General features: G+C 34.1%; 1 protein-coding gene across 3 annotated transcripts in view; it reads left to right on the top strand.

The window, feature by feature from the left end:
- Nucleotides 1–22,088, top strand: part of SLC25A16 (solute carrier family 25 member 16) — a 28,995-nt gene extending 6,907 nt beyond the window's left edge. Inside the window, exons 3-9 of one of the 3 annotated variants that reach the window (XM_069571881.1) lie at nucleotides 4,972–5,105; nucleotides 6,114–6,177; nucleotides 10,937–11,058; nucleotides 11,300–11,366; nucleotides 14,882–15,044; nucleotides 18,894–18,962; nucleotides 20,438–22,088. In XM_069571881.1, the coding sequence (XP_069427982.1) occupies nucleotides 4,972–5,105; nucleotides 6,114–6,177; nucleotides 10,937–11,058; nucleotides 11,300–11,366; nucleotides 14,882–15,044; nucleotides 18,894–18,962; nucleotides 20,438–20,594 (776 nt within the window). In that variant the 3' untranslated portion in view covers nucleotides 20,595–22,088. Of the gene's footprint in view, nucleotides 1–4,971; nucleotides 5,106–6,113; nucleotides 6,178–10,936; nucleotides 11,059–11,299; nucleotides 11,367–14,881; nucleotides 15,045–18,893; nucleotides 18,963–20,409 lie in introns of all 3 variants that reach the window. The other 2 variants (XM_069571883.1, XM_069571882.1) reach the window with 2 other exon arrangements.
- The last annotated feature ends 4,212 nt before the right edge of the window (nucleotides 22,089–26,300 follow it).

Raw genomic sequence — 26,300 nt, 5'->3', positions numbered from 1 at the left:
CATTTTGATAATATACATCAAAGTCTTAAAAAGATAGGTCCTCTTTGGCTTTGCAATTCTAGTTCTAGGAAGTTGTTTTAAGAAAGTAATCAGAAATATGCTCAAAGAGGTATATACAAGAAGCAAAGTATTATTTTTGTTGGTTTAAAATATAAGAGCCAACCAAAATGTTTAATAATAGAGAATTGGTTAAGTTAAATAATAAGCATTATTTAAATAAATAAGTAAGTCCATATTATAGACTCTTTTGCAATCATAAAAATTTTAAAAGAATTTTAACTGACTAGGAAGGATGTTCGTAATAGTTAAATGAAAAAACACTGCAAATGATTTAATGACATTGCATTTTATCTAAGTAAATGTCTATTTAGAGAAAATGCTAGAAGGAGAAATATGAACATTAAGTGCTTAATTTTCAATGGTGAGATTATAGGTAATTTTTTTTCTCTAAACTTATTTGTAATACATATTGAACATATATTAACTTTTAAATTAGAGAACAAAAGATTTAAAACAAAAAAATTAATGTGGACAGACACCAAGAAAAAAGTTAGGTCAAGACAACTAACTCATAATACTCCATTGCTTTTGCAGTTTTATGCTTCAATGATGTATGCTTTGCATGATCTATCCATCATTTTACAAGGAAATTTAACAGTGAATAATTCAGTTATTTTAACAGTTGGGTTTTTAAAACGTGATTTGATTTTTATTTATTGTGGCTCATTTTATTGTCAGTAAGTAAATCTGCTCTTTAAATTGAAAGAAAAAAATTGCTAATATCTCTGTGTCCAGGAATGAATTTATTATCTTTACAGTGTACTGCTCACTCAGGTATAGAAAGAATCCGATCTTTGAAATTATTGAGAGACTATATATAAAACTGGAAAGGAAGGAAATGGTTTTCTTTTGTTGTCTAAATTGAGGATGAAAGGAGTTATATTGTTCAGTATCTGGTGGTGTTTAGCAATGACCCAACATATGAATGTCTGAGCAGTATTGTTTTATTCCTTTAAACTTCTCCCCATGCTGATGTATGTTGTTTTGTTTCCTGATTTGTAGTCATTAGGTTACATATTCACATTAGATTTCACGCTCTACAGGGCTGCATGCCATGGGTTGCAGTGTATCCTACAAGGCATTCAAAATTTGAAATAGAATTCCTGGAATGCAGGAACGAACATATTGGTATACTTTCATGTATCTTTGAAATATACACCCCCTCCCCCCAAAAAAAGTATTAGTGGCTTTTTAATTTATTTGAAAAATGTTGGGCATTGTATTCTAGATGCCTCCCTTTTTACATGCATAAGGTAGTTTTTAAGCTTTGCTTAAATGTAAAAGCAAACATGATTTTTCACAAAGATGAAAAAGATACGCTATTGAATAAGACTTCCACTTTAGCTTCTTTTAAAAAGTGTATAGCATTACTTCCAAGGCATCAAAAACTTCTTTTTATTTTGAATCAAAATTAATCTGACCAAATGAAAAATAAGGGTTGTAATTAGAATTTCTTCTTCCCCAATTTGCAATGCTGCTGCTAAGTCACTTCAGTCATGTCCGACTCTGTGCGACCCCATAGATGGCAGCCCACCAGGCTCCCCCATCCCTGGGATTCTCCAGGCAAGAACACTGGAGTGGGTTGCCATTTCCGTCTCCAATGCATGAAAGTGAAAAGTGAAAGTGAAGTTGCTCAGTCGTATCCGACTCTTAGTGACCCCATGGACTGCAGCCTTCCAGGCTCCTCCGTCCATAGGATTTTCCAGGCAAGAGTACTAGAGTGGGGTGCCATTGCCTTCTCCACAATTTGCAATGAGTGTAAGGAATTTTTTTCCTGATCTTTGACCTCCATTTAACTTTTTATAACCAATGTGATATAAAAATAGGGAGTTGAATCGTAATAGGCTTATTTAAAAATCCTCTTAATTTTGTTATCTTTATGTTTTATTTTTATTTTTTGAATGTATAATATTTTCACAAGTTCATAATTCATAAAGTATAAAAGCAAACATCTTTCTCCCTCTTTAGCCTTTCATTAAAATTAAGCATTTTTACAATTTTCTTCCATTTCCCTTCAGAGGTTATGTGTATATATACAAGCATATGCTTATATTTTATCAAATGTTCCTTGCAGTTCTAGCTTGGTAAAAATAAGAAGGATATAGAAAAGGATCTAAGTAACACACAAGCTTGATATAACATAGACACAGAAGACGTTGCACCCTACAGAGAATATATATTCTTTCCAAATATGCTTATAACACATGCAAAAATTGGTTCAATGTTATACCATAAAGAAAAATCTCAATTTCCCAAAGTGGTAATAGTACAGACTGTAGGTTGAAGGAGAAGAAACAGTGTAATTATCTCAAGGAATATTTAAATGCCATTTGAAAACATTCAACATCCAGTGGTTTTTTTTTTCCCCTAGGTAAAGATTTTTGTGAAAAGCATATGGCTAAACTTGGCCTTTTAACAGAATTTGAGAGTCTTTGGCTTTTAACAGAAGAATTTATATAATTTAGATTTCTTTTTCAATTATAGATTTATGTTTTCTGTTCATTGTGCTTTTCTTGTGTCCTCTCCAGCCACCCTCCCTTGCTCTTTGTCTCCTGGTTTCCTCTTTTTTTGAAAATACTTAATCTATTTCACTTCTACTAATTATTTCTCTTTAAATATTTGTAACAAAGAGTCTTAGAGAATAATTTAATAAACATATTTGGAGCCACACAGAACTTCAGAAATAATTGGTATCGGTACAATTGAAACCTCCTCTATGCTTCTCCGTCATTGCTACTAATTATTTCTCTTTAAATATTTGTAACAAAGAGTCTTAGAGAATAATTTAATAAACATATTTGGAGCCACACAGAACTTCAGAAATAATTGGTATCAGTACAATTGAAACCTCCTCTATGCTTCTCCGTCATTGTCAGCCTTCCTGTTCCTACTCCGTGGCCATTGTTCTAAACTTAATTACCCCTTTGTTAAAAACATGTTTGAGTATCTTAAACTGAGCTTAATGTTAGTCTTCTTTTCCAGCAGGAAAGTGTTTTTGATAGAACTTAGGGGTGGTGTCTGAATATATTTAGTTTTATTATTCATATATTTTGGAAGAACATTATGTATTATATGTATATATGTTTATATATATAAATAAGTGAAAGTGAAGTTGCTCAGTTGTGTCCGACTCTTTGCGACCCCATGGACTGTACCCTACCAGGCTCCTCTGTCCATGGGATTTTCCAGGCAATAGTACTGGAGTGGATTGCCATTTCCTTCTCCAGGGGATCTTCCCAAACCAGGGATTGAACCCTGGTCTCCCGCATTGTAGACAGACACTTTACCATCTGAGCCACCAGGGAAGTCCCTATATATATATATAAATAGAATTCTTTTTAATAATTAGTCCACTTATATATCTGCTTATTAAAAATGCTTTTGGGTTTATCTTTTCTTGGATGTTAGTAAGTACCTACCAGTTTTAATTTCTGGGAAGAGATCAAAAGGTTTCTTGAATTCTAAACTTTGAAATCAGCCCAGTGATTTACCTTCATATTTGATAAAATTTTTGTTTGGAAAATTTGGAAAGAAACTTGAACATAAATAGTTTAATGATATAATTTAAATAGTTTAATAATGGAATGTAGAAGTCTGTACTACAAACAGGATTAATGATTGGTATTATTGGAATAATAAACATCAGTATGTCAGACCAGAGTTAGTCTTTTATCTGTACTCCAAATTGAAGTATACTATTAATAAAAATTTGCCCTGAATTTAGCTTTTTTTTTTTTTTTTACTTTTTATTATGGAAACTTTCAAGCATACAGAAGTAGAGAGAATGATACAATGAGACCCAGGTTCCCATTACTCTGCTTCAACAATTAGCAACATATGGTCAGTTCCATTTCTTATACCATTCCCTCTCCCCACTGGCATATTTTAAGTTAAGCTCCAGATATTATTCTATTCATAATTGCCTCAGCATACATCTCTAGACTAGAAAGACTACCCCCCAAATAATAATAATAATAATTTATTAATATTATATAATATTCATTAAATGTTCAGATTTCCATGAAAGTCTTGTCAACTTTCTTTTTGATTTTACAGTTGGTGTGTTTAATCAGGATTCATATGATATCAATATGTTACAGTGTTAGAATTGGTTGATATATTACTTGTGGCCTATAACATTTTCGTATACTTCTTTACTTTTTTCCTGTTTAGTTATGGGGAAAGAAAACTGGGTTATTTATCCTATAGAATCCTCCATGTTCTGAATTTGGTTGATTATGTCCCATGTTATTTTTAAAAATTAATTAATTAACGAATTAACCACTGGACCACCAGTGTCCCATATTATTTAGTGTCTTCTTATATCACCTGTATTTTCTGTAAAGTGATAGTTAAATCTAGACTTTGATTGGATATAGGTTCATTTTTTATTTATGGTAAGAATATATCATAGGTGGTGCTGTGTGCTTGTGTAGTTTTTAATTGGTAGGTTTTTAGTTTCTTTTATTAGCAGTTTCCTGCTTGAACAAACCACATATATATCTGGGTTAGTCTAGGAAACCTTCCTTCATCCTTCTAGATACCTAGTCATCTGCATTGCAATATCTGGACTTTGAATATAATTTCTATTAATTTTTTTGGTTATTATAGATTTAATTAATAATTTACTATAACTTGTAGCTGTTTTGCTATGTTTTACATGTTTACATGCTGTGCTTAGTCGTGTTTGACATGTTTACATGAGGAATGTTCGTGTTATTTGGACATATGATGTATTTTAAGTAGCTTTAAGTGTTATACAGAAATTACTATTCATGTAATTCATCAAGCAAAATTATATCATGAATGATGGCATAGTAATTTTTATCTGTGATTGTCATGAAAATTTGGATTTAGGTAGTTTTCTCTGTTGTAATAGTATTTTTCTTCTAAAAATCTTTCTAAAAATAGGAGTATTTTCTACATTGCGTGCTGTTCCCAAAAAGGAGGGATACCTTGGATTGTATAAAGGGAATGGTGCAATGATGATTCGAATTTTTCCCTATGGTGCAATCCAGTTTATGGCATTTGAGCAATATAAAACGGTACTTGAACTTTTATCTTTTTTTTTTTTTCCTCTTTTATATCTTTGAATAGCATACTTAGTTGTCAAGGCATTTGCTTTGGCCTTTAACGTTACTTTGGATGAATGAGTAAAGTAATGCCTTTTTGAAGGAATAAAACTTCTGATAATTTAAATTTTTAATATAACTTGAGTTTGGAGTTATCTGTTCCAGAATTATTAGTTATTTTTGATTAGATTGTTTGTGTTCAGACTTATGAAGAAGAGCCAAGTGGATAATAGTAAATCCATAAAATATTAATTGCTTTTTGATGTGCTTTTTGGTTCTCAGTTGTAGGAGAGGAGTATTGAGACTTTGGATTTTCCTAATAAATAAAATAGTGAAACCATATTGTGAAAGTCTGTTTTTAAGTGACATTATAAGTTAACACCTTTCCCCATCTACTAAGTTTCTCTTCTCTGCCTGACTGAAAGTTTATCCTCTCAAACATCTTAGTGTAGAAAGGGATTAAATGCATTACATCACAGGGTATCTTAAAATGAAAAGTAAGCAGTAGAGATTGGGAACAACATTCTAACCTAGTCAGACAGAGATAGTCAATGCTATTATATCAAGACCTCCATAAATGCTTCATTTACATTTTATTCCTACTAATCCCATTCACACTTTAAGTATTTGTGGTCATCAGTGTGTAGTATAGTATATTTGGCAATATTGTTTCTGTAAAAGTGCATAATCAGAGCAGATGCTACAGAGGAAATTGTTGTTGTTTAGTCGCTAAGTCGTGTCCAACTCTTTTGCGACAGAGGTTGCGACAGAGGAAGTAACTGACCTCCTTTTGATGTGATATAACACTGCTCAGCTTTATATAATTGTGCTCATTTCACTCACATTCAGTACTAATTTCCTTTTTTTTTTTTTAAAAAAAAGCTAGTTCTATAACCCTTTTGAAAACAATCTTTATCATTAAAAAGTGAAGTTGGCAGCATTTAATTTAATTTCATTTAATTTGTTGCTTTTGGTTTCTAGCTAATTACTACAAAACTGGGAGTTTCTGGTCATGTGCACAGATTAATGGCTGGATCCATGGCAGGTAAGGAGTGGGTATATTTTGTTTCTGCAAATTAATTTCCTATTTAAAAACTTAATTTGCTTTAGGTGGTATGTGTGACATTGATCACATAGCACACATTTGTTATCTTCCTATGCTGGATTATGCAAGAAATCATTTATATCCCAACTCAAAGGCTTTTGCATTAGGAGATAGTAAGGAGTAGCCTACACTTAAAACTATGTGAAACATATGTTCCTTTTGACAGATCTACTTCTGGAAATGTGTATTTTTTTCTTTCAAAAATTTTTTTTTAAATTATAATGGCTATAGTAATACATATTCCTATACAATGAAAAATAGTTCCACTCCCTGGAAGCAGTCATATTATTAATAGCAGTTTCTTATGTTATACTTTTTTCCAATACTATTCTATAGGATTAGAACTTTTCTTTTACAATTATCTCAAGACTCTTTCCTGTATCGGTACCTAGATCTTTCTTATTTTTGTAAATAACTGTATTGTATTTTAAGGTAAGAATGTACCATTATTAAGACCATTATCAAAATCTTAAATTTTTGTGGATATCACAAGGTTTATAGGATTTTGAATTTTTTTGGACCTAGATTTATAGTGTGCAACCTGACCTACCTTATCCATAGTTTTGCCTTATCCAATGTTTACTTAGTTCTTTTTCACTTCTGATAGGCTGACCCAAGATCAGTAAGTAGAAAAAAATAACCACGAATAGTATTCAAAATGTTCAGCAAAACAACTGTAGAGATGCTGAAAAATAGGTCAGGTTTTGAAAGCCTCCAATTAACTTTTTCATGACTGGATCAGGAAATGGTATGTGGTGGTGGTGGGAAGGGGGAGAGGACTATCACAGGCATGATGGGGGAAGATCTTGGGAGCTGGAGCAACAGCTGTCTGTCAACTGGTATTTCACACTGGCAAGACAGTGCTAATGTGTATTGTGTACTTTCTTTGTACTGGTCACAGACCTGAGTACTTGTACTTGACTTGTAATCTTTGGGCACTTGACATGTAGTTCAAAGAACAATACTATGAAGAAATGCTATGATTATCTCTCATTTTACAGAAGGAAAATGTTAATAAAGTTTTTAAATCTTATAATTTATCATTTCTTACATCACTTAAAAATTTTTTTGTCTCTTAAATTGTAAAAGTGACTGGTCAAACTCTTTCTTTCAGGGTTGTAGGAAAGATGCAGTAGGATTATGAGTTAAATCCTGCTTTGTATTATTTTCTTTTCATGACACTTGATTATTGATTGAATAGCATGTTCATTTGGTGCTTTCAGCTTCATTTTTCTGAAATGAAAGTCATCTTAACATCATAATTTCATTATATACGGGAAAGTAAAAATAAACCAAAGGAACTTCAGTTATAAATTATTTTAAAATAGTTTTATTTATTTATTTTTGGCTGTGCTAGGCCTTTGTTGCTGCACACACTCTTCTCTGGTTGTGTCCTGCAGGCCTCTAATTGTGTGGCTTCTCTTGCTGTGGAGCATGGGCTATAGGGCAAGAGGGCTTGGTAGTTGTGGTGCATGCATGGGCTTAGGTGCTTCACAGCATGTGCAGCCTTCCTGGACCAGGGATTGAACCCGTGTCTCTTGCATTGGCAGATGGATTCTTTACCCCTGAGCCACCAGGGAAGCCCCTCAATTATGTTTTAATTTTAATTTATTATTATTATTTTGGTTGTTCCAGGGCAGGTGCAGTCTTAGATCCCTGACCAGGGATGGATCCCTCACCCCCTGCAATGGAGGTGAATAGTCTTAACCACTGGACCACCACTGAAGTCCAATGTGGTATTTTGAAAAAGCATTGACATAGTCATCATGAAGTGAATCAGAACTTAGTTGAATAACCTCAGACTTACTTTACAGTGCAGTATTGTTGTTTGTTTGATCAATGTAAGATGTCATAATCTTTTCTCTACTTAGGGCTTCGTAATTTTATACTTTGAGTGAAGGGTAAAATATGATTATCAGAATAGTTCTCACCTCCCACTTATTCCAAGGATAAATAAACGTGTTTAAAATCTTCAGGAATTCTCAAGATTTATCAGAGTACAAAATTACTAAAAATCTTTTTGCTAAATTCTAAAGTTTAAAATTACATTAAAATCATTGAGTTGCTTTTAGAAATATCAGACAACAACCCCTGCACATTCCCCCCCACCAAAAAAAATTTGTAATTTTTAAACATCCTGGTTAAAAGATTTTGTTTTTCTTTAGGAAGATTTGATTAATTGCTGAAATTCAAAAGAAACACACCATATAAAAACATGCTGAAATCAACTGGCTGAAAAATTGTAAAACTAGATCATCAGTTGAGTATTATAGTAATCATAGGCATTGTTTTTACCATTCTCTGAGGTATAGTTATGTTATGGCAGTTCCTCAGCCTGAGTTATAGTCTTACAGCTTTTAAGCTAATGCCTCCTCTACCTTTCTGGATGACCTCATTTTCTACAGAGTTTACTGTTTTGGTCACTTTGTTAATCCATTTATTCCATGTTAAGCCACTGGAAGCCAGTAAGAAGACAATGAGAAGGCTTGGGACAGGTAAGAGGAAAGAAGAAATAAATGGAGTCTGGGAGAGCAAATGCAAGAGACAAGACAAAAGTGATCCAGATAGGAAGCAGAAAAAAAAATACAGGAGTTGTAAAAGTTTACAGAAGTTTAAAAAATGAAATGAGTAGTGATAATTTGGATACATAAATCCTAGCAAAATCTGATGTTTAACCAAATTGTGTCATTATGATCAAGCCTTAAAAAATGGTCAGTTTTTTTTATTCTTTTCTATAGTTGTTAAACTCCCTTATATGAACCATTTCAATAAACATGAAACTTGTTTATAGAAAATCTCTCTTCATTTTATTTTGTAAAAATTTCCCTTGCAAAATATTTAGCACAAGCTATAAAAAAATTAAGCCACACTGCAAAATATGTAGTTTTAAAAATATATGGATAATAAGATATTTGCTCTGAATTAAACATGGTATTACAGCCAAACCTTGTCTTAGGAACATCACATTTGCACTGTATTGTTTTAGACTCAGACTTAGAAGAGGCCATTTAGAAAAGTCACTGCCTGGACTGCCAGACATGACTAGTTTGAATACCAATAGATTAAAAAAAAACCAAGTTAAATAGTTAGGAAATGAATAGCTTGAAAACAAATAGCTCAGATGGAGAGCTTACAGTCAAATGGACTGAAGTGAATGAAGGATTGACATTTCCAACAACTGGACTGCTGGCATTCTTCTTTTTTAAGAAATAGTTTTATTTCTGGCTGTGCTGGGCCTTTGTTGCTGCAGGAGTTTTTCTCTAGTTGTTGCGAATGGGGGCTACTCTTTAGTTGCGGTGGGCTTCTCATTGCGGTGGCTTCTCGTTGTGGAGCGTGGGCTCTAGAGCCTTGGGTAAGTAGTTGTGGTGCACAGGCTTCGTTGCTTCATAGCATGTGAGAATCTTCCTGGATCAGGGATCAAACCTGTGTCCCCTGCATTCTGGCGGCTTCTTTACCACTAAGCCACTAGGGAAGCCCTGACTGCTCGAATTTCTGAACTAAAAATTTAAACGTTAGAAAGTATTAAGTAAAGGTTTGAGAAAATGTAATTATAGGGAAGGCAATATATGTTGTGATATGAACCAGAAAATTTAGTCTCAAATTCTACTCTGTCATACAGAAACTCTGTGGATTTGGTCAAGTCTTTGGTGCTTTACAAAAATAGAAGACTATTTTAAATTTAAAAAGTAACTCATACATCAACTATACTGCAATAAAGGAGATAAAAATAAAAACTCAGCTTGTTAGTTTATGGAATTTTTTATAAATCATATGTTGATAAAAATCTAGGACTTAATAACTAAATTAGCTTATAAAGAGATTTTATCCCTAAAACAAATTATTTCTATTACTTTGGACATTATATTTTTATTATGTTTAAAGTGAAAGTCACTCAGTCATTTCTGATTACAGTCCATGGAATTCTCCAGGCCAGAATACTGGAGTGGCAGCAGCAGCAATAGCCTTTCCCTTCTCCAGGGGATCTTCCCAACCCAGGGATTCAACCCAGGTCTCCCGCATTGCAGGTGGATTCTTTACCAGCTGAGCTATCAGGGAAGCCCCTTATTATGTTTAGTCAGTAACAAATTTACCTAAATATTATATATTTTTCAGATTTTTTTTTCTGTCATGCCACAGGGTATCTTAGTTCACTGATCAGGGATTGAATCCAGGCTCTTGGCAGTGAGAGCATGGAGTCCTAACCACTGGACCACCAGGGAATTCCCCTTACTTAAATTTTAAAAAGAAGATACTGATTTATGCTTTGAATTTTTTTTAAAAAGTGCCCTTATTTTATTTTTAAAAGAATTATTTAGGTAAGTTAAGCATATCTCCATTTTAGGATTAGAAAAAAAAAAGTAAAACGTCAGATGTCCTGCCTACTGCTATGGAGATAGTCAGTTTTTCTTTTCTGGTATCTTATCTGACAAGTAATAGAATTTTTAAAATACTCACGATCCACTAACACTGTACTCTTTTGGTGCTAACATTTTAACTTCACAGTGGGAAGAATTTGAAAAGATGGTTTTTAGCTGATGATAGCATCATATAATTCTGTCAGTAATATTACCTTTGATTTCATTGGGTTTTCATCATTACTATATAATTTGAGACATTACTAATCATAGGAAAGATATATATATATATATATATATATAAAATGATTCTTACACATTTTAAGTTTCTACTTTCTTTTCAGGTATGACAGCAGTTATCTGTACTTACCCTCTTGACATGGTTAGAGTACGCCTAGCATTCCAGGTGAAAGGGGAACACACTTATACAGGAATTATTCATGCATTCAAAACGATTTATGCAAAGGTATTTCATTTTTACTTTTCTTGTCTATAACATGCCCTTTTATACTTAGGCAATTATTTTTAATGTTATCTAAGTAGTTTTTGTTTTACTTATAATTATTAACATAATAATTATGAAAACATATCTGTGTTCTAGTGTACATCCAGGATAATATTTCCATTATAATGTATGCTTTTGTTCTTTTGCATTTGTCATAATGAGCTCAATGTAATTTTACTTCTAATTTTTCTTCATGCAAAAGGAAGGTGGTTTCCTTGGATTTTACAGAGGCTTGATGCCTACTATATTAGGAATGGCTCCATATGCAGGTATGTTTTAAATTTGGCAACATCTTGCGTTTTTCATTTGTTGTAGGAATGATTTTAAAGTTGAGCATTTATTATTTAAGCCCCTAATCTGTCCATAATTGCTTTTTTTTTCCATTCTAAGGATAACCATTGATTAAATAATTTCTTCTTTCCCCAGTGATCTGTAGTGTTACTTCTTAAAATAATAATAGAATGCAGTTTTATAATAAGTCCTTACATTTGGTAGGACAAGTCCCTTGACTGTATGTTTCTTTTTTTTGAGTAATGTAAGGACTGTAAATATCTTGCTATTCCACATGCATTTTAGAATCATTTTTTGATGTTGTACAAAAGTCTTTGTTGGAATTCTGAATGAAATTGCATACAGAGCTTTGACGTTTTTTTGTTAGATGTATTTATAGATACCTTATAAGCTTTGCTGTGTCTTTTAGAAACATTACATTTTTAGTTTATTGCTTGATTTAATTTTTATATGATTTTATAGCTAGCCATTCTACTTGTTGGTATTATAGCCAGTTACCATGTAAGTGCTTTGGATTTCCTGTGTGGACCATCACATGCTGTGCAAATAACATCATTTTTCTTACTTCAGTTTAAATCATTATTTGTCTATTTATGTTTATCTTGCTGTACTAGCTAAGGATGTACAGTGCATCAGTGAGTACAAGTGGTGATGGTTGGCATTTTGGCTCATTACTGAATTTTAAAGGAAATGTTTCTAGTATTTATTTAGCCTAATGTACTATTTATCAGGTTGAGGTAGTATGTTAAGAATTTTTATCTGAACTGGTGTTGAATCTTATCAGACACCCTTTTCTGCATTTACTGATATGATAAGTTTTTTCATTTAAATCTATTAATTTGCTGAATGACTTTAATAGATGTTCTAATGTCAGCCCAAATTGGTTATGATACAGTGATCTTTTTATATCCTGTTGGGTTCCATTCACTAATTGTTTTTAGAAGTTTTACATCTATATTTTTGAGTGAGATGTGAGATTAGTTTGCAATTTTCTCTTCTTGTAACATCCTTGTGTGGTTTGGGTATCATGGTTACATAGGTCTCATAGAATGAGTTCAGCTCTGTGCTTTTTTTTTTTAATAAGTATAGCCATAGACCATGATGAAACTTTTATTTTTACATTCTTTTTTTTTAAATATATTCTTTTCCATTGTGGGTTATCATAGGAATTGAATATAGTTCTCTGTACTATACAGTAGGACCTTGTTTATCTGTTCTATATATAAAAGCTTGAAACTGCTAACCCCAGCCTTCCTTCCCCCAACCCCTTCTCCCTTGGGAACTACCAATCTCTGTGTCTCTGCTTTTGTTTCTTAGATAGGTTCATTTATGTCATATTTTAGATTCCACATAGAACTGCTATCATATGGTATTTGTCTTACTATTATGAAACTTTCTTAATGTTATCTAGTATATTGTCTTTGTTCAAATTCGCTGAATTCATAATTTTTTCACCTAGATCCTAGTTAATATTTGCCTGGGTTGTCTTTCTTCATCCTTTCATTTTCTACTTTGGCATGTTTTGTTTTAGGTATTTATTTTGTAATCATCCCATAGCTGAATTTTGTTTAATCCTGTCAGTAAAATCTTTAATTGCTAGTTAGTCTGCTTAATGGTTGTTGTGATCATTGATATATTTGGACTTGTTTCTTTACCTTGATATTGATTTCCACTTGTTTTTCTTTTTATGTTTCTTTTTATTCCTTTCTTATCTTGTTTGCTTGTTTTCCTGAATCCTTACTCCCCCAATTTTTATAAATATAGAAGTTTATTTGCTTCCTCCTATGCCTGGTGGTCTTTGTTTATTTAGTTTGTTATTTCCTGTGGGTTTTTTTTTCTCTCGGGTGATCTTTAACTATGAGTTTCTATTACCTTTTTTTTTTTGGCCACATCACATGGCAGGTGGGATCTTAGTTCCCTAACCAGGGATTGAACTCATGGCCTCTGCACTGGAAGTGTGGAATCTTAACCATTGGAGCACCAGGGAAGTCCAGCATGTTACTTGATTTTTTGTTGTTGTTGTTACTTGATCTTAATTTGAGTTTCTGACCCAGTGATTCCATCTTCTCAAGGCCCAATAGCAGGATCTATCTCAATGGCTTGACTGTTGGTATCAAAACATATAATCACTTCACTTCTGTCATGGGCCACAACTCCGAAGTGGACCTCAGATTATATTTTTGGAAGGTGGTGCTGCTAGGGATTCCTAGAAACTAGGGATTCCTTTCTGGAAGCCCAGCAATGGATATAGTTGTTCTGTAATGATGAAGACTCTTGGGATACCTTCACTGCCATTATGCTGGGATAAGAACGCTTTAGTTTTTTTACTATATGTTCTTCTCTTTCTAATTTTTTGTTCTTAGTTTTATTTTTGAAACATTTTTTACATTGTTATTGTATGTTCATAATTTTGTTTCTTAATTTTTTCAGTTTCCCAAGTCTTTTTCATATTTCTGAATACTATTCACATTAAAAAAAATTTCGTCATATTTCACTGAATACCATTCTACATAATTTAGGTATTTCAGTTTTTTTCCTACTTGTGTTTAATTTGCTGTGAATTTCCTTGTTGTGACCTGTTTTTGTAGTTAAGGTTTCTGTGTTTAAGTCTGGTGAATAGATTTCCCAAATATAAAAATGTATGAGTATTCTAAAAAAAAAAAAAGTGTATGAGTATTCTAAAGTTGTATATCATCATTATTAAATACTATATGTTCATAAGAATTTTATATAAAGAATAAATGCATATATTGAGTTATTCTAGACTGAATTTTTGTTAGGGCTTATTTGTTCTTAAGCGTTAAGAATCTTTTTAAATATGTTTTTAAATTTAGTAGATATCAAGATATCCTGAGTAATGTTTAGTTGATAGGAATGCTTGAATTTTGCTTATTTTTTTAACATATGACTTTTAATGTTTCTATTATAAAATCATGTACATTTCAGCCAGTACCAATTGCACATTATCAATAACTTAACTCAGTATTAATTAGATTCCATGTGTCTTCTGAGTCACTCATTGTCATAGCTATTCCTTGAAGACAGAATTAGACACTAAATGAAATAATGCTTTGTCACTCCTAGATTTATTGTCTCTTCCTTACATTATCATCATTATTATGAATATGTTATATTTACTTAAAATTACTAATCATTAATTTAACTTTTACTTATGTGAAATCTTGTAAAACTGTTTAATTCTATTCATGCATAAGGTGGCATTATACTCAACCACTACCTTTATTCAGTGAGCTGAACATTATACTAGTATGTGATAAAACAATGCTATAAGTTTTTATAGGTGGTAATTTTGTTGTCTTTAGGTTATTTATAAACATTAATTAAATCTTTTCATCTTAGATTAAGCCAAATATCTGAAATCAGGGAATGCATAGTTAGTTCCTTGAGTTAATTGGTTATTATGTAAGAATGGTGTCTTCTCACAGTTTACATTCTGTTAAGCATCGTGGTGAATTTATATTTTCTCTTTCAGGTGTTTCATTTTTTACTTTTGGTACCTTAAAGAGTGTTGGGCTTTCCTATGCTCCCACCCTTCTTGGCAGACCTTCATCAGACAATCCTAATGTCTTAGTTTTGAAAACTCACATAAACTTACTTTGTGGTGGTGTTGCTGGAGCAATAGCACAGACAATATCGTAAGTTTCTAACCAACTTAAGTCAAATACGTTTACCCAAGCCTGATTTTTAGCATTGGTTAGTTATTTATGTTTAAATAGATTATTAAAAACAGGATCCTTTGAAAAATATAAATATTAATTTAATACATTTTTCCAATGTGCCTGCCCTTAAAGCATATTATAAATAACTTTGTGCCAAATTGACCACATTAGTTTGAACCTACTCAATTTCTATGGATTTTAAAAGAAAGGAAAAGGAAAGCTAGAAAGAAACACTGAGTATAGCCTTCAGCCATGTTTTCTTATGAATTTGCCCATACAAGTTTTCTGAAATCTGAGCCATTTATCAAGTATGTGTATATATGTGTGTGTAGGCACAACTTTTCTTGCAGTAAATCTTAAAGACCTGCTTTGTGCCAGAAACTATGCTAAGCATTGGGATTTTCACTAATGGAAGAACAAAACTGTTGCCTCAAGAAGCTAATACTCTCATTGAGACAGTAGCAATCAAGGGAATTCTATATTAATATAAGTTGTATTAGGGACATGGGACTTCCCAGGGGGCTCAGTGGTAAGGAATCTACCTGCCAAGCAGGAGACACAGGATCCATCCCTGGACCTCAGGAAGGTCCCCTGGAGAAAGAAATGGCAACCTACTCCAGTCTTCTTCCCTGGGAAATTCCAGGGACAGAGAAACCTGACGGGTTACAGTCCATAGGGTCACAAAAGAGTCGGACAAGGCTTAGCGACTAAGTTAGGGACATAGATAAATTAGGTGGAAAGTATTATGGAAAGGTGGCTTCAAAGAATTTCTGTAGACCAAGAGAGATTGGATAGATGAGATAAAATGAGGCTGGAATACTATGAGGCAGGAACATTTCAGGAACAGGAAGAAGGAAAGATTTCTGTGACTGAGGAGTATCCTGCAAAACAGGAAGACAACTGAAGTACTAGAGTCACAAAGGCTCAAAAAAAATAGTATCCAATGGAAGAAAGAAAAGTCAAAGTAGGATAAGTACTGAAAGGTAAGGTGTTCATTGAATTAAGGATTACTTTTGTAAAAGCAGACTCAGTATACTTTGTAGGAGCAGACTAGGTTGAAGGTAAAGAAAAAAAGTGTAGTTTACTTTTAGAAATGTAGCTGTGGAACCTTGTTCATTTGCAGAGAATGCTCACCTCTAGCTATTCTGTATTCTCTTCTTGGTTTTACTGCCCTTTTCTTTATTATTTACTTCCAATTTAGAGCCTTAAAGTCTGTCTTCTCTTTTCCACTTCTCTTCGTATTCTACACGCATTGACTCCTACAGATCCAGTGGCTCTTCTCATTTCCTTTATCCTCTAATTGTTTTGTTTCCTTGGTTTTTGTAAACAGTGCCCTCTCTTGGCCATCATCCTCCCACCTTTCCCTTTTCAGGTATCTTGCTGATTCCTGTTTTCCTCCTCCTACCTATCTGTGCTGATACTGTTAAGACCTTGCCAGACTTTAGTCCTTTGCTCTTCCTGTAAATATCTAGAGTAGCTCATCTGTCTTGAAGGATTCAAAGGTCAGCCTCTGTACAGATAACTGATTCTATTGAAATCTTCGTACCGGTTCCCCTGGTAACCTCTTGAATGTTTCTACCTGGACTTCTGTCGTCAGTGCAAACTCCATAATTCATATACTACTTTCTTGTTTTCTTTTTTGTGCCTGTCCTTAGCCCCCAACTTTCCTATTGTTATTGATAACCATTAATCTTAATAGTCCTGATAATAACTTGAAACCATTCTTCACAGTGTACACATCCAAACAGTTTTGCAATTTTTTACGTAAGAACATTGCCTGAATGTTGTTTTCTTTCTTTCCCATTGTTACTTCCCTCGTTCTGATCCTCGTACTTTGTCTTCTTACTTTCTCCCTATTTAGTCAATTTCTTCTACCCAGATACATCTTTTTCTGCTTCAGTTCAGTTCAGTTCAGTCACTCAGTCGTGTCCAACTCTTTGTGACCCCACACCAGGCCTCCCTGTCCATCACCAACTCCCGGAGTTCACTCGGACTCGCATCCATTGGTCCCTTTATTCCCCACAAAATTTTTTCATCTCTCCACCTCCCATTAAACGATATTCGTGGGACAGCTCTGGCAGGTGCCCAGGTTTGATCTCTGATCAGGAAACTAGATCCCATGTGCTGCAACTGAGAGTTCACATGTCCCAACTAAAGATCCTGCAACAAAGATCAAAGATCCCACATGCTGCAACTAAGATCTGGCACAGCCAAATAAATAAATGATAATTTTTTTTTTAAGGTGATTCATGGAGGGGAATTCCCTGGAGGTCCAGTGGTTAGAAGTCTGTGCTTTTACTGCAGGGGGCACAGGTTTGTTCCCTGGTTGGGAAACCAAGATCCTGCAAGCCTTGAGGCAGGGTCAAAAAAAAAAAAAAAGATTGGTGGTTCATGGAGATACTATTGAGATGTATAACGCACTTCATCTATTACTAATGTTATTTCTTAAGCTGTTTGGTTGGTATATGGGTGGTTTTTTAATTATGACTATTGCATAGTAAATTTAAATGTATATAGAAGTACATATTTTTCTCATATATCACTATGTGTATATTATATATGTATTTATAACATGTGTGGCTTAGCTGATAAAGAGTCCACCTGCCATACGGGAGACCTGAGCTCAATCCCTGGGTTGGGAAGATCCCCTGGAGAAGGGAAAGGCTACCCACTCCAGTATTCTGGCTTAGAGAACTCCAAGGAGTGAATAGTCCATGGGATCGCAAACAGTTGGACATGATTGAGTGACTTTCACTTTTTTATATATATATAAATGAGAGCTTTGAATAGGAAAGTAGAAAGCAGTTTTATGGCAGGGAAAATGTCTCTAAGACTCAATTTTCTTAACATTGAGATAAGAGTACTTATCTCACGCAATTATGTAAAGATGGAATGAGATAATATACTTTATCTTGCTTAGCACAGGACCTAAGTAGTCAATATTAGCCCTAAAAATATAATTTAAAAAAATCACCTGAGTTCTACTCCAAAGAGATTACTTTTGTATATTTCACTTTAGACAACCTAACAATTTGTAAGTTAAGGTATAATTGACATATTCTATTACTTTCTGGTATATAACATAATGATTTGATACTTGTATATATGGCGAAATGATCATGCCAGTAAGTCTATTTAACATTTGTCCCACCATCCAGAGTTACAGAACCAGGCAATCTTTCCACATAAAATTACCTCTGTCCTCTAAATACAATTATCTGTATTGTTAATTTTAGCCCTTGAGAATTTTTGTTGGCCTCCTGTATACAACGGCACTTGCTGAATGGTAGTGATTCTTAACTAGGGGTGGTTTTTGCCTCTAGTGGATGTTTAGTAATGTCTGGAGACATTTTAGGTTGTTACAGTTGGGGATGTGCTACTGGCAGCTATTGGGCAGAAGCCAGAGATGTACTTACACATCCTACTGCACAAGACAGCCCCCACAACTAAGAATTATCCAATCCAAATGGCAATAGTGACAAAGTTGAGAAACCCTGTCTTAGGGTTACAGCAACGGAAAGTACTCAGTTTATTTCTTCAGGAAGTGGCATTTCATTTTCCTCTGGGGAATAAATAGAACTTGACATTGGATGATGAAAGAGAAGAATCATCAATCCCAAGAGAACCACTTCTGCAAAGGGCAAAGAGACCTTGTTTTTGTTATTTGGTTTTATTCACGTGCCTATATCCTGACTCCCAGGTTAGACAAAACAATCAGAGTAGGAACACATTATTTCCTAGCATACATAGGACTTTGTATTCAGTAATTGCTGAGTAGAAAATTAAAAATCGTTTTTAAGTCCTTCTGTCTTTTTCTTCTTTTAGCTACCCATTTGATGTAACACGTCGGCGAATGCAGTTAGGAACGGTTCTTCCAGAATTTGAAAAGTGCCTGTAAGTTCTGCATTTGTCATTGTTCCATTTCATTAGGAAATGTAATGTGTACAATAAGTAGGGAGATAGCACTGTGATCTCACAAGCAGTATAGAGATTTAATTTTATATCCCATAGTGTGCTTTGGTTAACTTTATAAGAATTTAATCAGGTCCTAATCCTTCTATTGGGTTTCCTTGGTGGCTCAGATGGTAAAGAATTTGCGTGCAATGCAGGAGACTCAGGTTCAGTCCCTGGGTTGGGAAAATCCTCTGGAGAAGGAAATGGCTACCCACTCCAGTATTCTTGCCTGGAGAATTCCATGGCAATTCCAGGCAGAGGAGCCTGGCAGGCTACAGTCCATGGGGTCGCAAAGAGTAGGACATGACTGAGCAACTAACACTTTCACTTTCAATCCTCCTATTAAAATTTATTTTAGGGAATTTCCTGGCAGTCCAGTGGTTAGGAGTTTCACTGTGGGGGCATAGGTTCGACCCCTGATTGGGGAACTTAAATCCAGCAAGGCATGAAGCCAAAAAAAAAAGTCATTTTAAAGCAGCTCTGTTAAGTAGAAATATTATGTGAATCACATATGTAATTTAAATTTTTCTGGTAACCACATTTAAAGAGTATAAAAAGAAACATGAAATTGTTTTAAAATATTTTATTTAAACCAATATATCTAAAATTTATCACTTTGTCATCTTATTTTACATCATTTTTATTTATTTATTTATATTTTTAATCCCTTAAAAAATACTACATATTTGAAATCACAGCACATCTCAGTTTTGGATTTGCCACTGAGTTTCATGTACTCAGTAGCCACATATGGCTAGTGGCTAACACTATTGCATAGCATAACACTATAGAGTTTTCTATAATTTATAACTTTCGAATCATTCTGTTTGGTGACGTGTTGTCCTTCAGGGAAAGAGCAGAATATTCAGGAACTTGAGTTGCCTTTATTCACCCAAAAGATTTTTTTGAAGATTTCATTCCACCTTGCATATTGAAAGAGAAAGACAAATCTCAAAATGTTGGTTTGAAAGGAAAGAACACTGAAAAAAGAAAGTCTTTATTGCTGAAATCTGAAAGACGGTCCTTCAAGCTTTAGTTGTATAACATCTGCTCATTATAGCATACAACTTGAGCAGAAATTAGAGCTTAAAGGGCAGCTGTTCATATATCCTTTAAAAAGACTGCATCAGTATTTCAAATATTATTATGAAATTGTGTTGCCAGTAAATGTCACAGACATAATACAAACAAAATATATTGTATTAATGAACCCCCAAATTCTATGCGTAATGCTTTGAACTTGTTCAGAATGAATTGCTGTTTTATTGTGAATTTTTAGCTTGTTTTAATACTTGTTTTCCAAAAGCTACTCAAGATGGAATTTTAGCTTCTTTTAAAAAAATGCTGTTATGATCCTGAAGTTGTCTGTTCGTGGCTGGGTGTAAAGGTGTCATCATTTAATCTTTCTCTTTCAGTACCATGCGGGAGACTATGAAGTATGTCTATGGACACCATGGAATTCGAAAAGGATTATATCGTGGTTTATCTCTTAATTACATTCGTTGCGTTCCTTCTCAGGCAGTGGCTTTCACAACATATGAACTTATGAAGCAGTTTTTTCACCTCAATTAAAAAAAATAATGATTTCTTTTCCTTAATAAACTCTCAGAGGGAAAAAATAAAATGTTAATTTAATTTGGGGGAGAACATTACTTGAAGGGGGATATTTACTCTGTCACAGGAACCACTGGTATTTAGTACTTGATTTTTCTATTCATCACAAATCAAAAGTGCTTACTATACTTTTTGATGCCAGTAGTTATATTTTAGAACATTGCAAAAAAAAAAAATTCCTAAGCTGATGCTGGTTAATCAGTAAGGTTATTGGAAACCATTTTAAAGTGTTATTTGAAAGCAGAACTAACTTGAAATGAATTCAAGAGGTTGTCTTTAGTTTTATTATGCTATTCCAAGCTTTTAATTATAATCATGATTTTCAAAGACTGTAACATTGGTTTTTGTTATAATAAATAGGCTTGGTTATATTACAGCAGAATGATGAGAACTGACATTTTAAGTTATATGAAACATAGGTTAGAAGCCAGCATTGAAGTATTATTCATAATATGTCTCTTCTCATAATTCTGCTCCACTGGATAAAAGGACAAACACTTTTTCTCTTCATTTTTGATAAATATTGTATTAAAAAAGTAGCCATGTAGACACTCATCGGTAAGTCACAAATTTTCAGGTCTTGCTCAAATGGTATTACCAGTTTCTGAGTGATTTAAGTATGTTTTAAAATTTCACTGTATTTCCCAAGGTCAATAATAATAAATATTAAGTATCTTTGCTCTCAAAACAGATTAGCATTATAGATTTGTTTTTGTTAGATGATTTGGTGTATGTTAGAAAATTTATTTAAGTGGACTGTGAAATATCCATTAATATAGATGTGAATGTTAAAGAATGTTTCCAAGGTATTATGTTATGACATGTCAACTAGTTCTTCCACATAAAATAATTTTAGTGCAATATAAACTTAAGTAGAGATGTAAAACATGATCTGAATTGCTATCCTTTATAGTAAAATGGTTTAAAATGTAAGAATTCCATTTATTATGTTCAGAGTACTTTTTTATGTTTTATTGTAAGCATGACAAAAAAATGAGAGGGGAACAGTTATAGTTCTGTCCTCCAAAATAGCAATTTGTAGAATTAATATGATTTTTAAGGCATTAGAAAACTAAGTTGAAGTGTTATTTCTGTTTCAATTTTTATTTTTTTTGCATAAAGATTTCTTGTCATATCTTGGTGAAATTATATGAACTGGTTTCATTTTCAAAGTCTTTATTTTACAATAAATGTTTATCTTTGTATGATTTATAAGTATACCCACAGGTGTACATGTGTTCCTAAAACTATTTTGTATATTTCATTTTTGGGCTACACTGTAGCTAAATCCTGCTATCAAATCTCAAGATAATTTAAATGTATAAAATAAGTATCTCAGTTATGTTATCAATAAAGGAGGACTACAAATATTTTTTTAAATAAAATTTGCATTCTATATCTGTTACAGAGTACTGAGGTTATTAAGAATAAATTTTATTCATATTTCAACAATTACTCCTCTCTTTTAACTATTTACACTATTGAAGCATAAATATAAGCGGTCAGAATGGAAGAATACTTGAAATAATGATAGTATTTATATCTAATTTATTTCAGATTGATAAAGTGAATCTTGATAGATTATCTTGCATTTGAAGGTCGACTATGTCTGTTTTGATTGCCTTTGTAATTCTTTTCTTGCCTTTTGGTGGGTACAGCCCTCTGGTCTATGGAATGGGACAGTGATTTAGTCTAGAGATTGATGAGTGATGTACCCTTCCTAGCTCTTAATAGTGGCCTGTGTGGAGATTGAAAGTTTAGTGGTGATATATATATATATATATATATATATATATATATACATATATGACTTCCCTGGTGGCTCAGATGGTAAAGCGTCTGCCTACAATGCGGGAGACCTGGGTTCAATCCCTGGGTCGGGAAGATCTCCTGGAGAAGGAAATGGCAACCCACTCCAGTATTCTTGCCTGGAAAATCCCATGGATGGAAGAGCCTGGTAGGCTACAATCCACGGGGTCACAAAGAGTCCGGACACGACTGAGCGAATATCACTATATATATATATATATATATATATATATATATATATATATATATATATACACACACACACACACACACATATATAGTAATGTCTTATCCCATTTTCCCCTGGTACTCAACATTCATTTATTTAGCACCCATTGTATGCCAGGGATTATGTCAGCATTTTGTGGGTATACCTTGAGACGTCTCTCAGCTGTCCTTACAGTCTGGTTTGGGTTCCCAAGAGCATCTGTCTCTAGGTATTACACTGGCAGAGTACGTACCACACTTTTTGGTTACTGCATGTTTACTTCTGTTCTCCTAGTTGGTTCTCTCATGGGCAGAGTCATCCCTTCATCCCTTTTAAGGAGCACAGTGTATGGCACCATAATAGTTGTTCAGTGATGTTTACTGATGAGCTAAAAGAAGGTTTGGTCCCTGTTTTTGGAGAAAATGTTCTAGTAGGAAGAAATGAGGTACTACTAGTGTAGAGAAAGAACAGTTAAGAAAATTTTTTTTCCCCCACAGATATGTCTTGCTGCCAGTTTGAGCCAGGATGAATGGCAAATAATAAAACCTATATTACATGAGTAATTCATTACCTTGCAGAATTGGGCCAATGATATCTGACATACTTATATAGCAACCATATACTTAAATACTTCCTCAGATCAATTCTTTGAATATCAGACACTGTTAGGCACTAGGAACCAATGACAAATAATGCGTCATGTATATTTCCTGAGGATTTACTGTGTTCCGTTGCTTATTTTAAGCACTTCTGATGCCTTAACTCTGTTTCTGCAACAATACTGATAAGAACAGTACTATTAAATACTCCTTTTTTTACAGTTGGGATGATTGAGACCCAGGGAGCTCAAGTAACTTGTTCAGGTTCACACAGTAAGTGGTGGATCTACAATTCAGATTCAGCCAGTCTGAATCTGCAGCTTTGGCTATTAGATATGATGCTAGTAGACACACTAGCATCCATCAACACACTAGTATCCTTCCTATTCAGGTAAAACTCTAATATGTCAAGAAATACAAATCAATTAATAGAATGATTACAGTTTTTGGAAAGTGCCTTTGTTGTTTTCCCCATTTTTGAGATTGGTAATTTATGTTCTTTTTAGTTACTGGTTTAACTGGAGTCTTATCAATCTTTTGAATTTTCTCCATTGTCTGATTTTTATTTTGTTAATTTCTGTTTCTAAGTACAAATAATTGCTGATTAAAGTAGAGTGATCTTTATAAAAATATAATTATGCAGGGGCTTCCCTGGTAGCACAGTGGTGAAGAGCCTGCCTGCAAGTTCAGGGGATACAGGTTCAGTTCTGGTCCAGGAGGATACCACATGCCATGGGACAGCTAAGTCACAATTAACTGAGCCTGTGCTCTGGGGCCTGTGAGCTGCAACTACTCAAAGTCCTTGAGCACCTTGAGCTCATGCTCTGCAACAAGAGAAACCACTGCAATGAGAAGCCCAGGTACCGCAACTAGAGAGTATCCCCCACTTGCCACAACTATAGAAAGCCTGTGTGCAGCAATGAAGATTCAGAGCCGCCATAAATAATTAAAGATAAATCCCTTAAAACAACAACAAAAACCCATAATCAGGCAATTTTATTTCCCTGCTGAAAACCTTCCAGGGCATCCCATTGCATTTAGAATAAAAGACAAAATCATTACCATATCTTATACAGCCCTAAGCAAATCCATCTGCCTTGTGTCTACTCCAACCCTGTTTGCTGCTATTCACAGCATGTTGTGAGGAAGCTAGGCAGTCCCTGTAGAGGCTAGCCTCAACTTGCCAGCCATTTGAGTAAGGCATCCTCAAAGTTGATTGCTCAGCTTCCTGATGATGCTTCATGGACAAAGAAAAGCTTTCCTCACAAAATCCTGCCCAAAATGAAAATTCATATGCTGAAAAAGTGGTTGGTTGGTGGTTCAGTGGTTAAGACTCCATGCTGCCAGTGCATGGGGTATTGGTTCGATCCCTGGTTGGGGAGCCAAGATCCCACATGCTGCATGGCTTGGCCAAAAGATTAAATAAATTTTAAAAATGATTTTTTTATATAGATTAGATAATCATAGCAGGTATTCATGGAAAACCTACAGCTAGCATCGTATTTAATGGTGAAATATGAATGGTGAAATGTTTAACCCCTGACGTCAGTAGAAGACAAAGATGCCCAGTGTCAGAACTTCCATTTAACCAGTGAACTTAAGTAAATGATGGAGAAGGAAATAGCAACCCACTCCAGTATTCTTGTCTGGAAAGTTCCATGGACCAAGGAGCCTGGTAGGCTATCGTTCATGGGGTGACAAAGAGTTGGACACGACTGAGCGCTTCACTTCACTTAAGTAAATGAAGTTAAAAACAAAGACCAGAGGAAGAAGTAGAACTTCCTCTATTTGTAGATGACATGATTATTTACATAGAAACTCTTAATGAATCTACTACTATCAACTTCTCACAATTACTAGCAAGGTCTCAGGATATAAGGCAAATTTTAAAAACTATTTTTATATACTAGCAGGAAGCAATTGAAAAAAATCTCATTTAAAATAGCATAAAAATCTAAAATATTTAAATTTAATAAAATATACAAGAGTTTTATATTGATAATTATAAGATATCGCTGAGAGACATTAAAGAAAATCTATATAAATGGAGAGAGAAACCAGGTTTATGAGTTAGAGGTCTCTATATTTTAAATCAATTCTCAAACCGGTTTTTAAGTCTAATGCAATCTCAATCATACTTCCAATAGGCTTTTTGTAGAAACTCACAATTTTTATACTGTGTACAAATTTTTATACAATTCAGTTTTTATACAAACTCATTCTAAAGTTTGTAAAGGACCTAGAATGTCCAATGGAGAAGGAAATGGCAACCCACTCCAGTATTCTTGCCTAGAAAATCCCGTGGACAGAGGAGCCTGGTGGGTTGCTGTCCATACGGTCGCACAGAGTCGGACACGACTGAGTGACTTAGCATGCATGCATGCATTGGAGAAGGAAATGGCAACCCACTCCAGTGTTCTCGCCTGGAGAATCCCAGGGATGGGGGAGCCTGGTGGGCTGCCGTCTATGGGGTCGCACAGAGTCGGACATGACTGAAGTGACTTAGCAATAGCAGCAACAGAATGTACAAAGCAATCTTTAAAAGAACAAAGTACCTGTCTGTATGACTTCCTCTACAGCTGTAGTAATCATGACAATGGGGTGCAGACACAAGGATTGACAAACATCAGAAGAACAGAACAGAGCCAGAAATGGACCTGAACTTAATTTGATTTTTTTCTTCAACAAGGTGCCAGAACAATCCAGTGGACGATGAGAAGTCTTTTTAGCAGGTGCTACTGGGAAGACTGGATATACACATGGTTGGGGGGGAAACATGACTCATTCTCTACCTCATATCACATACAAAAATTAATTTGACATGGATCATAGACCTAAATGAATAAAATGGTGAATTTCAAGAAGAAAACGGAGAATATCTTTACTTCCTAGGAGTTGGCAAAGATTCCTTAGGTCACAAAGTGAAAAGCATAGGTGAAAAATGGATAAATCAGTCTTGATATAGGTTAAAACTTATGCATAGCTAAAGATCTTGTTACTGAACTGAACTTGGGTCTACTCTCCTGTGTAGTAGAGCCACTGACACTG

The sequence above is a fragment of the Ovis canadensis genome, chromosome 25 (assembly GCF_042477335.2).
Source record: "Ovis canadensis isolate MfBH-ARS-UI-01 breed Bighorn chromosome 25, ARS-UI_OviCan_v2, whole genome shotgun sequence".
Lineage (NCBI taxonomy): Eukaryota > Metazoa > Chordata > Mammalia > Artiodactyla > Bovidae > Ovis > Ovis canadensis.
Note: the sequence above shows the minus strand (reverse complement) of the source record. Positions and strands in the feature narration are given on the sequence as shown.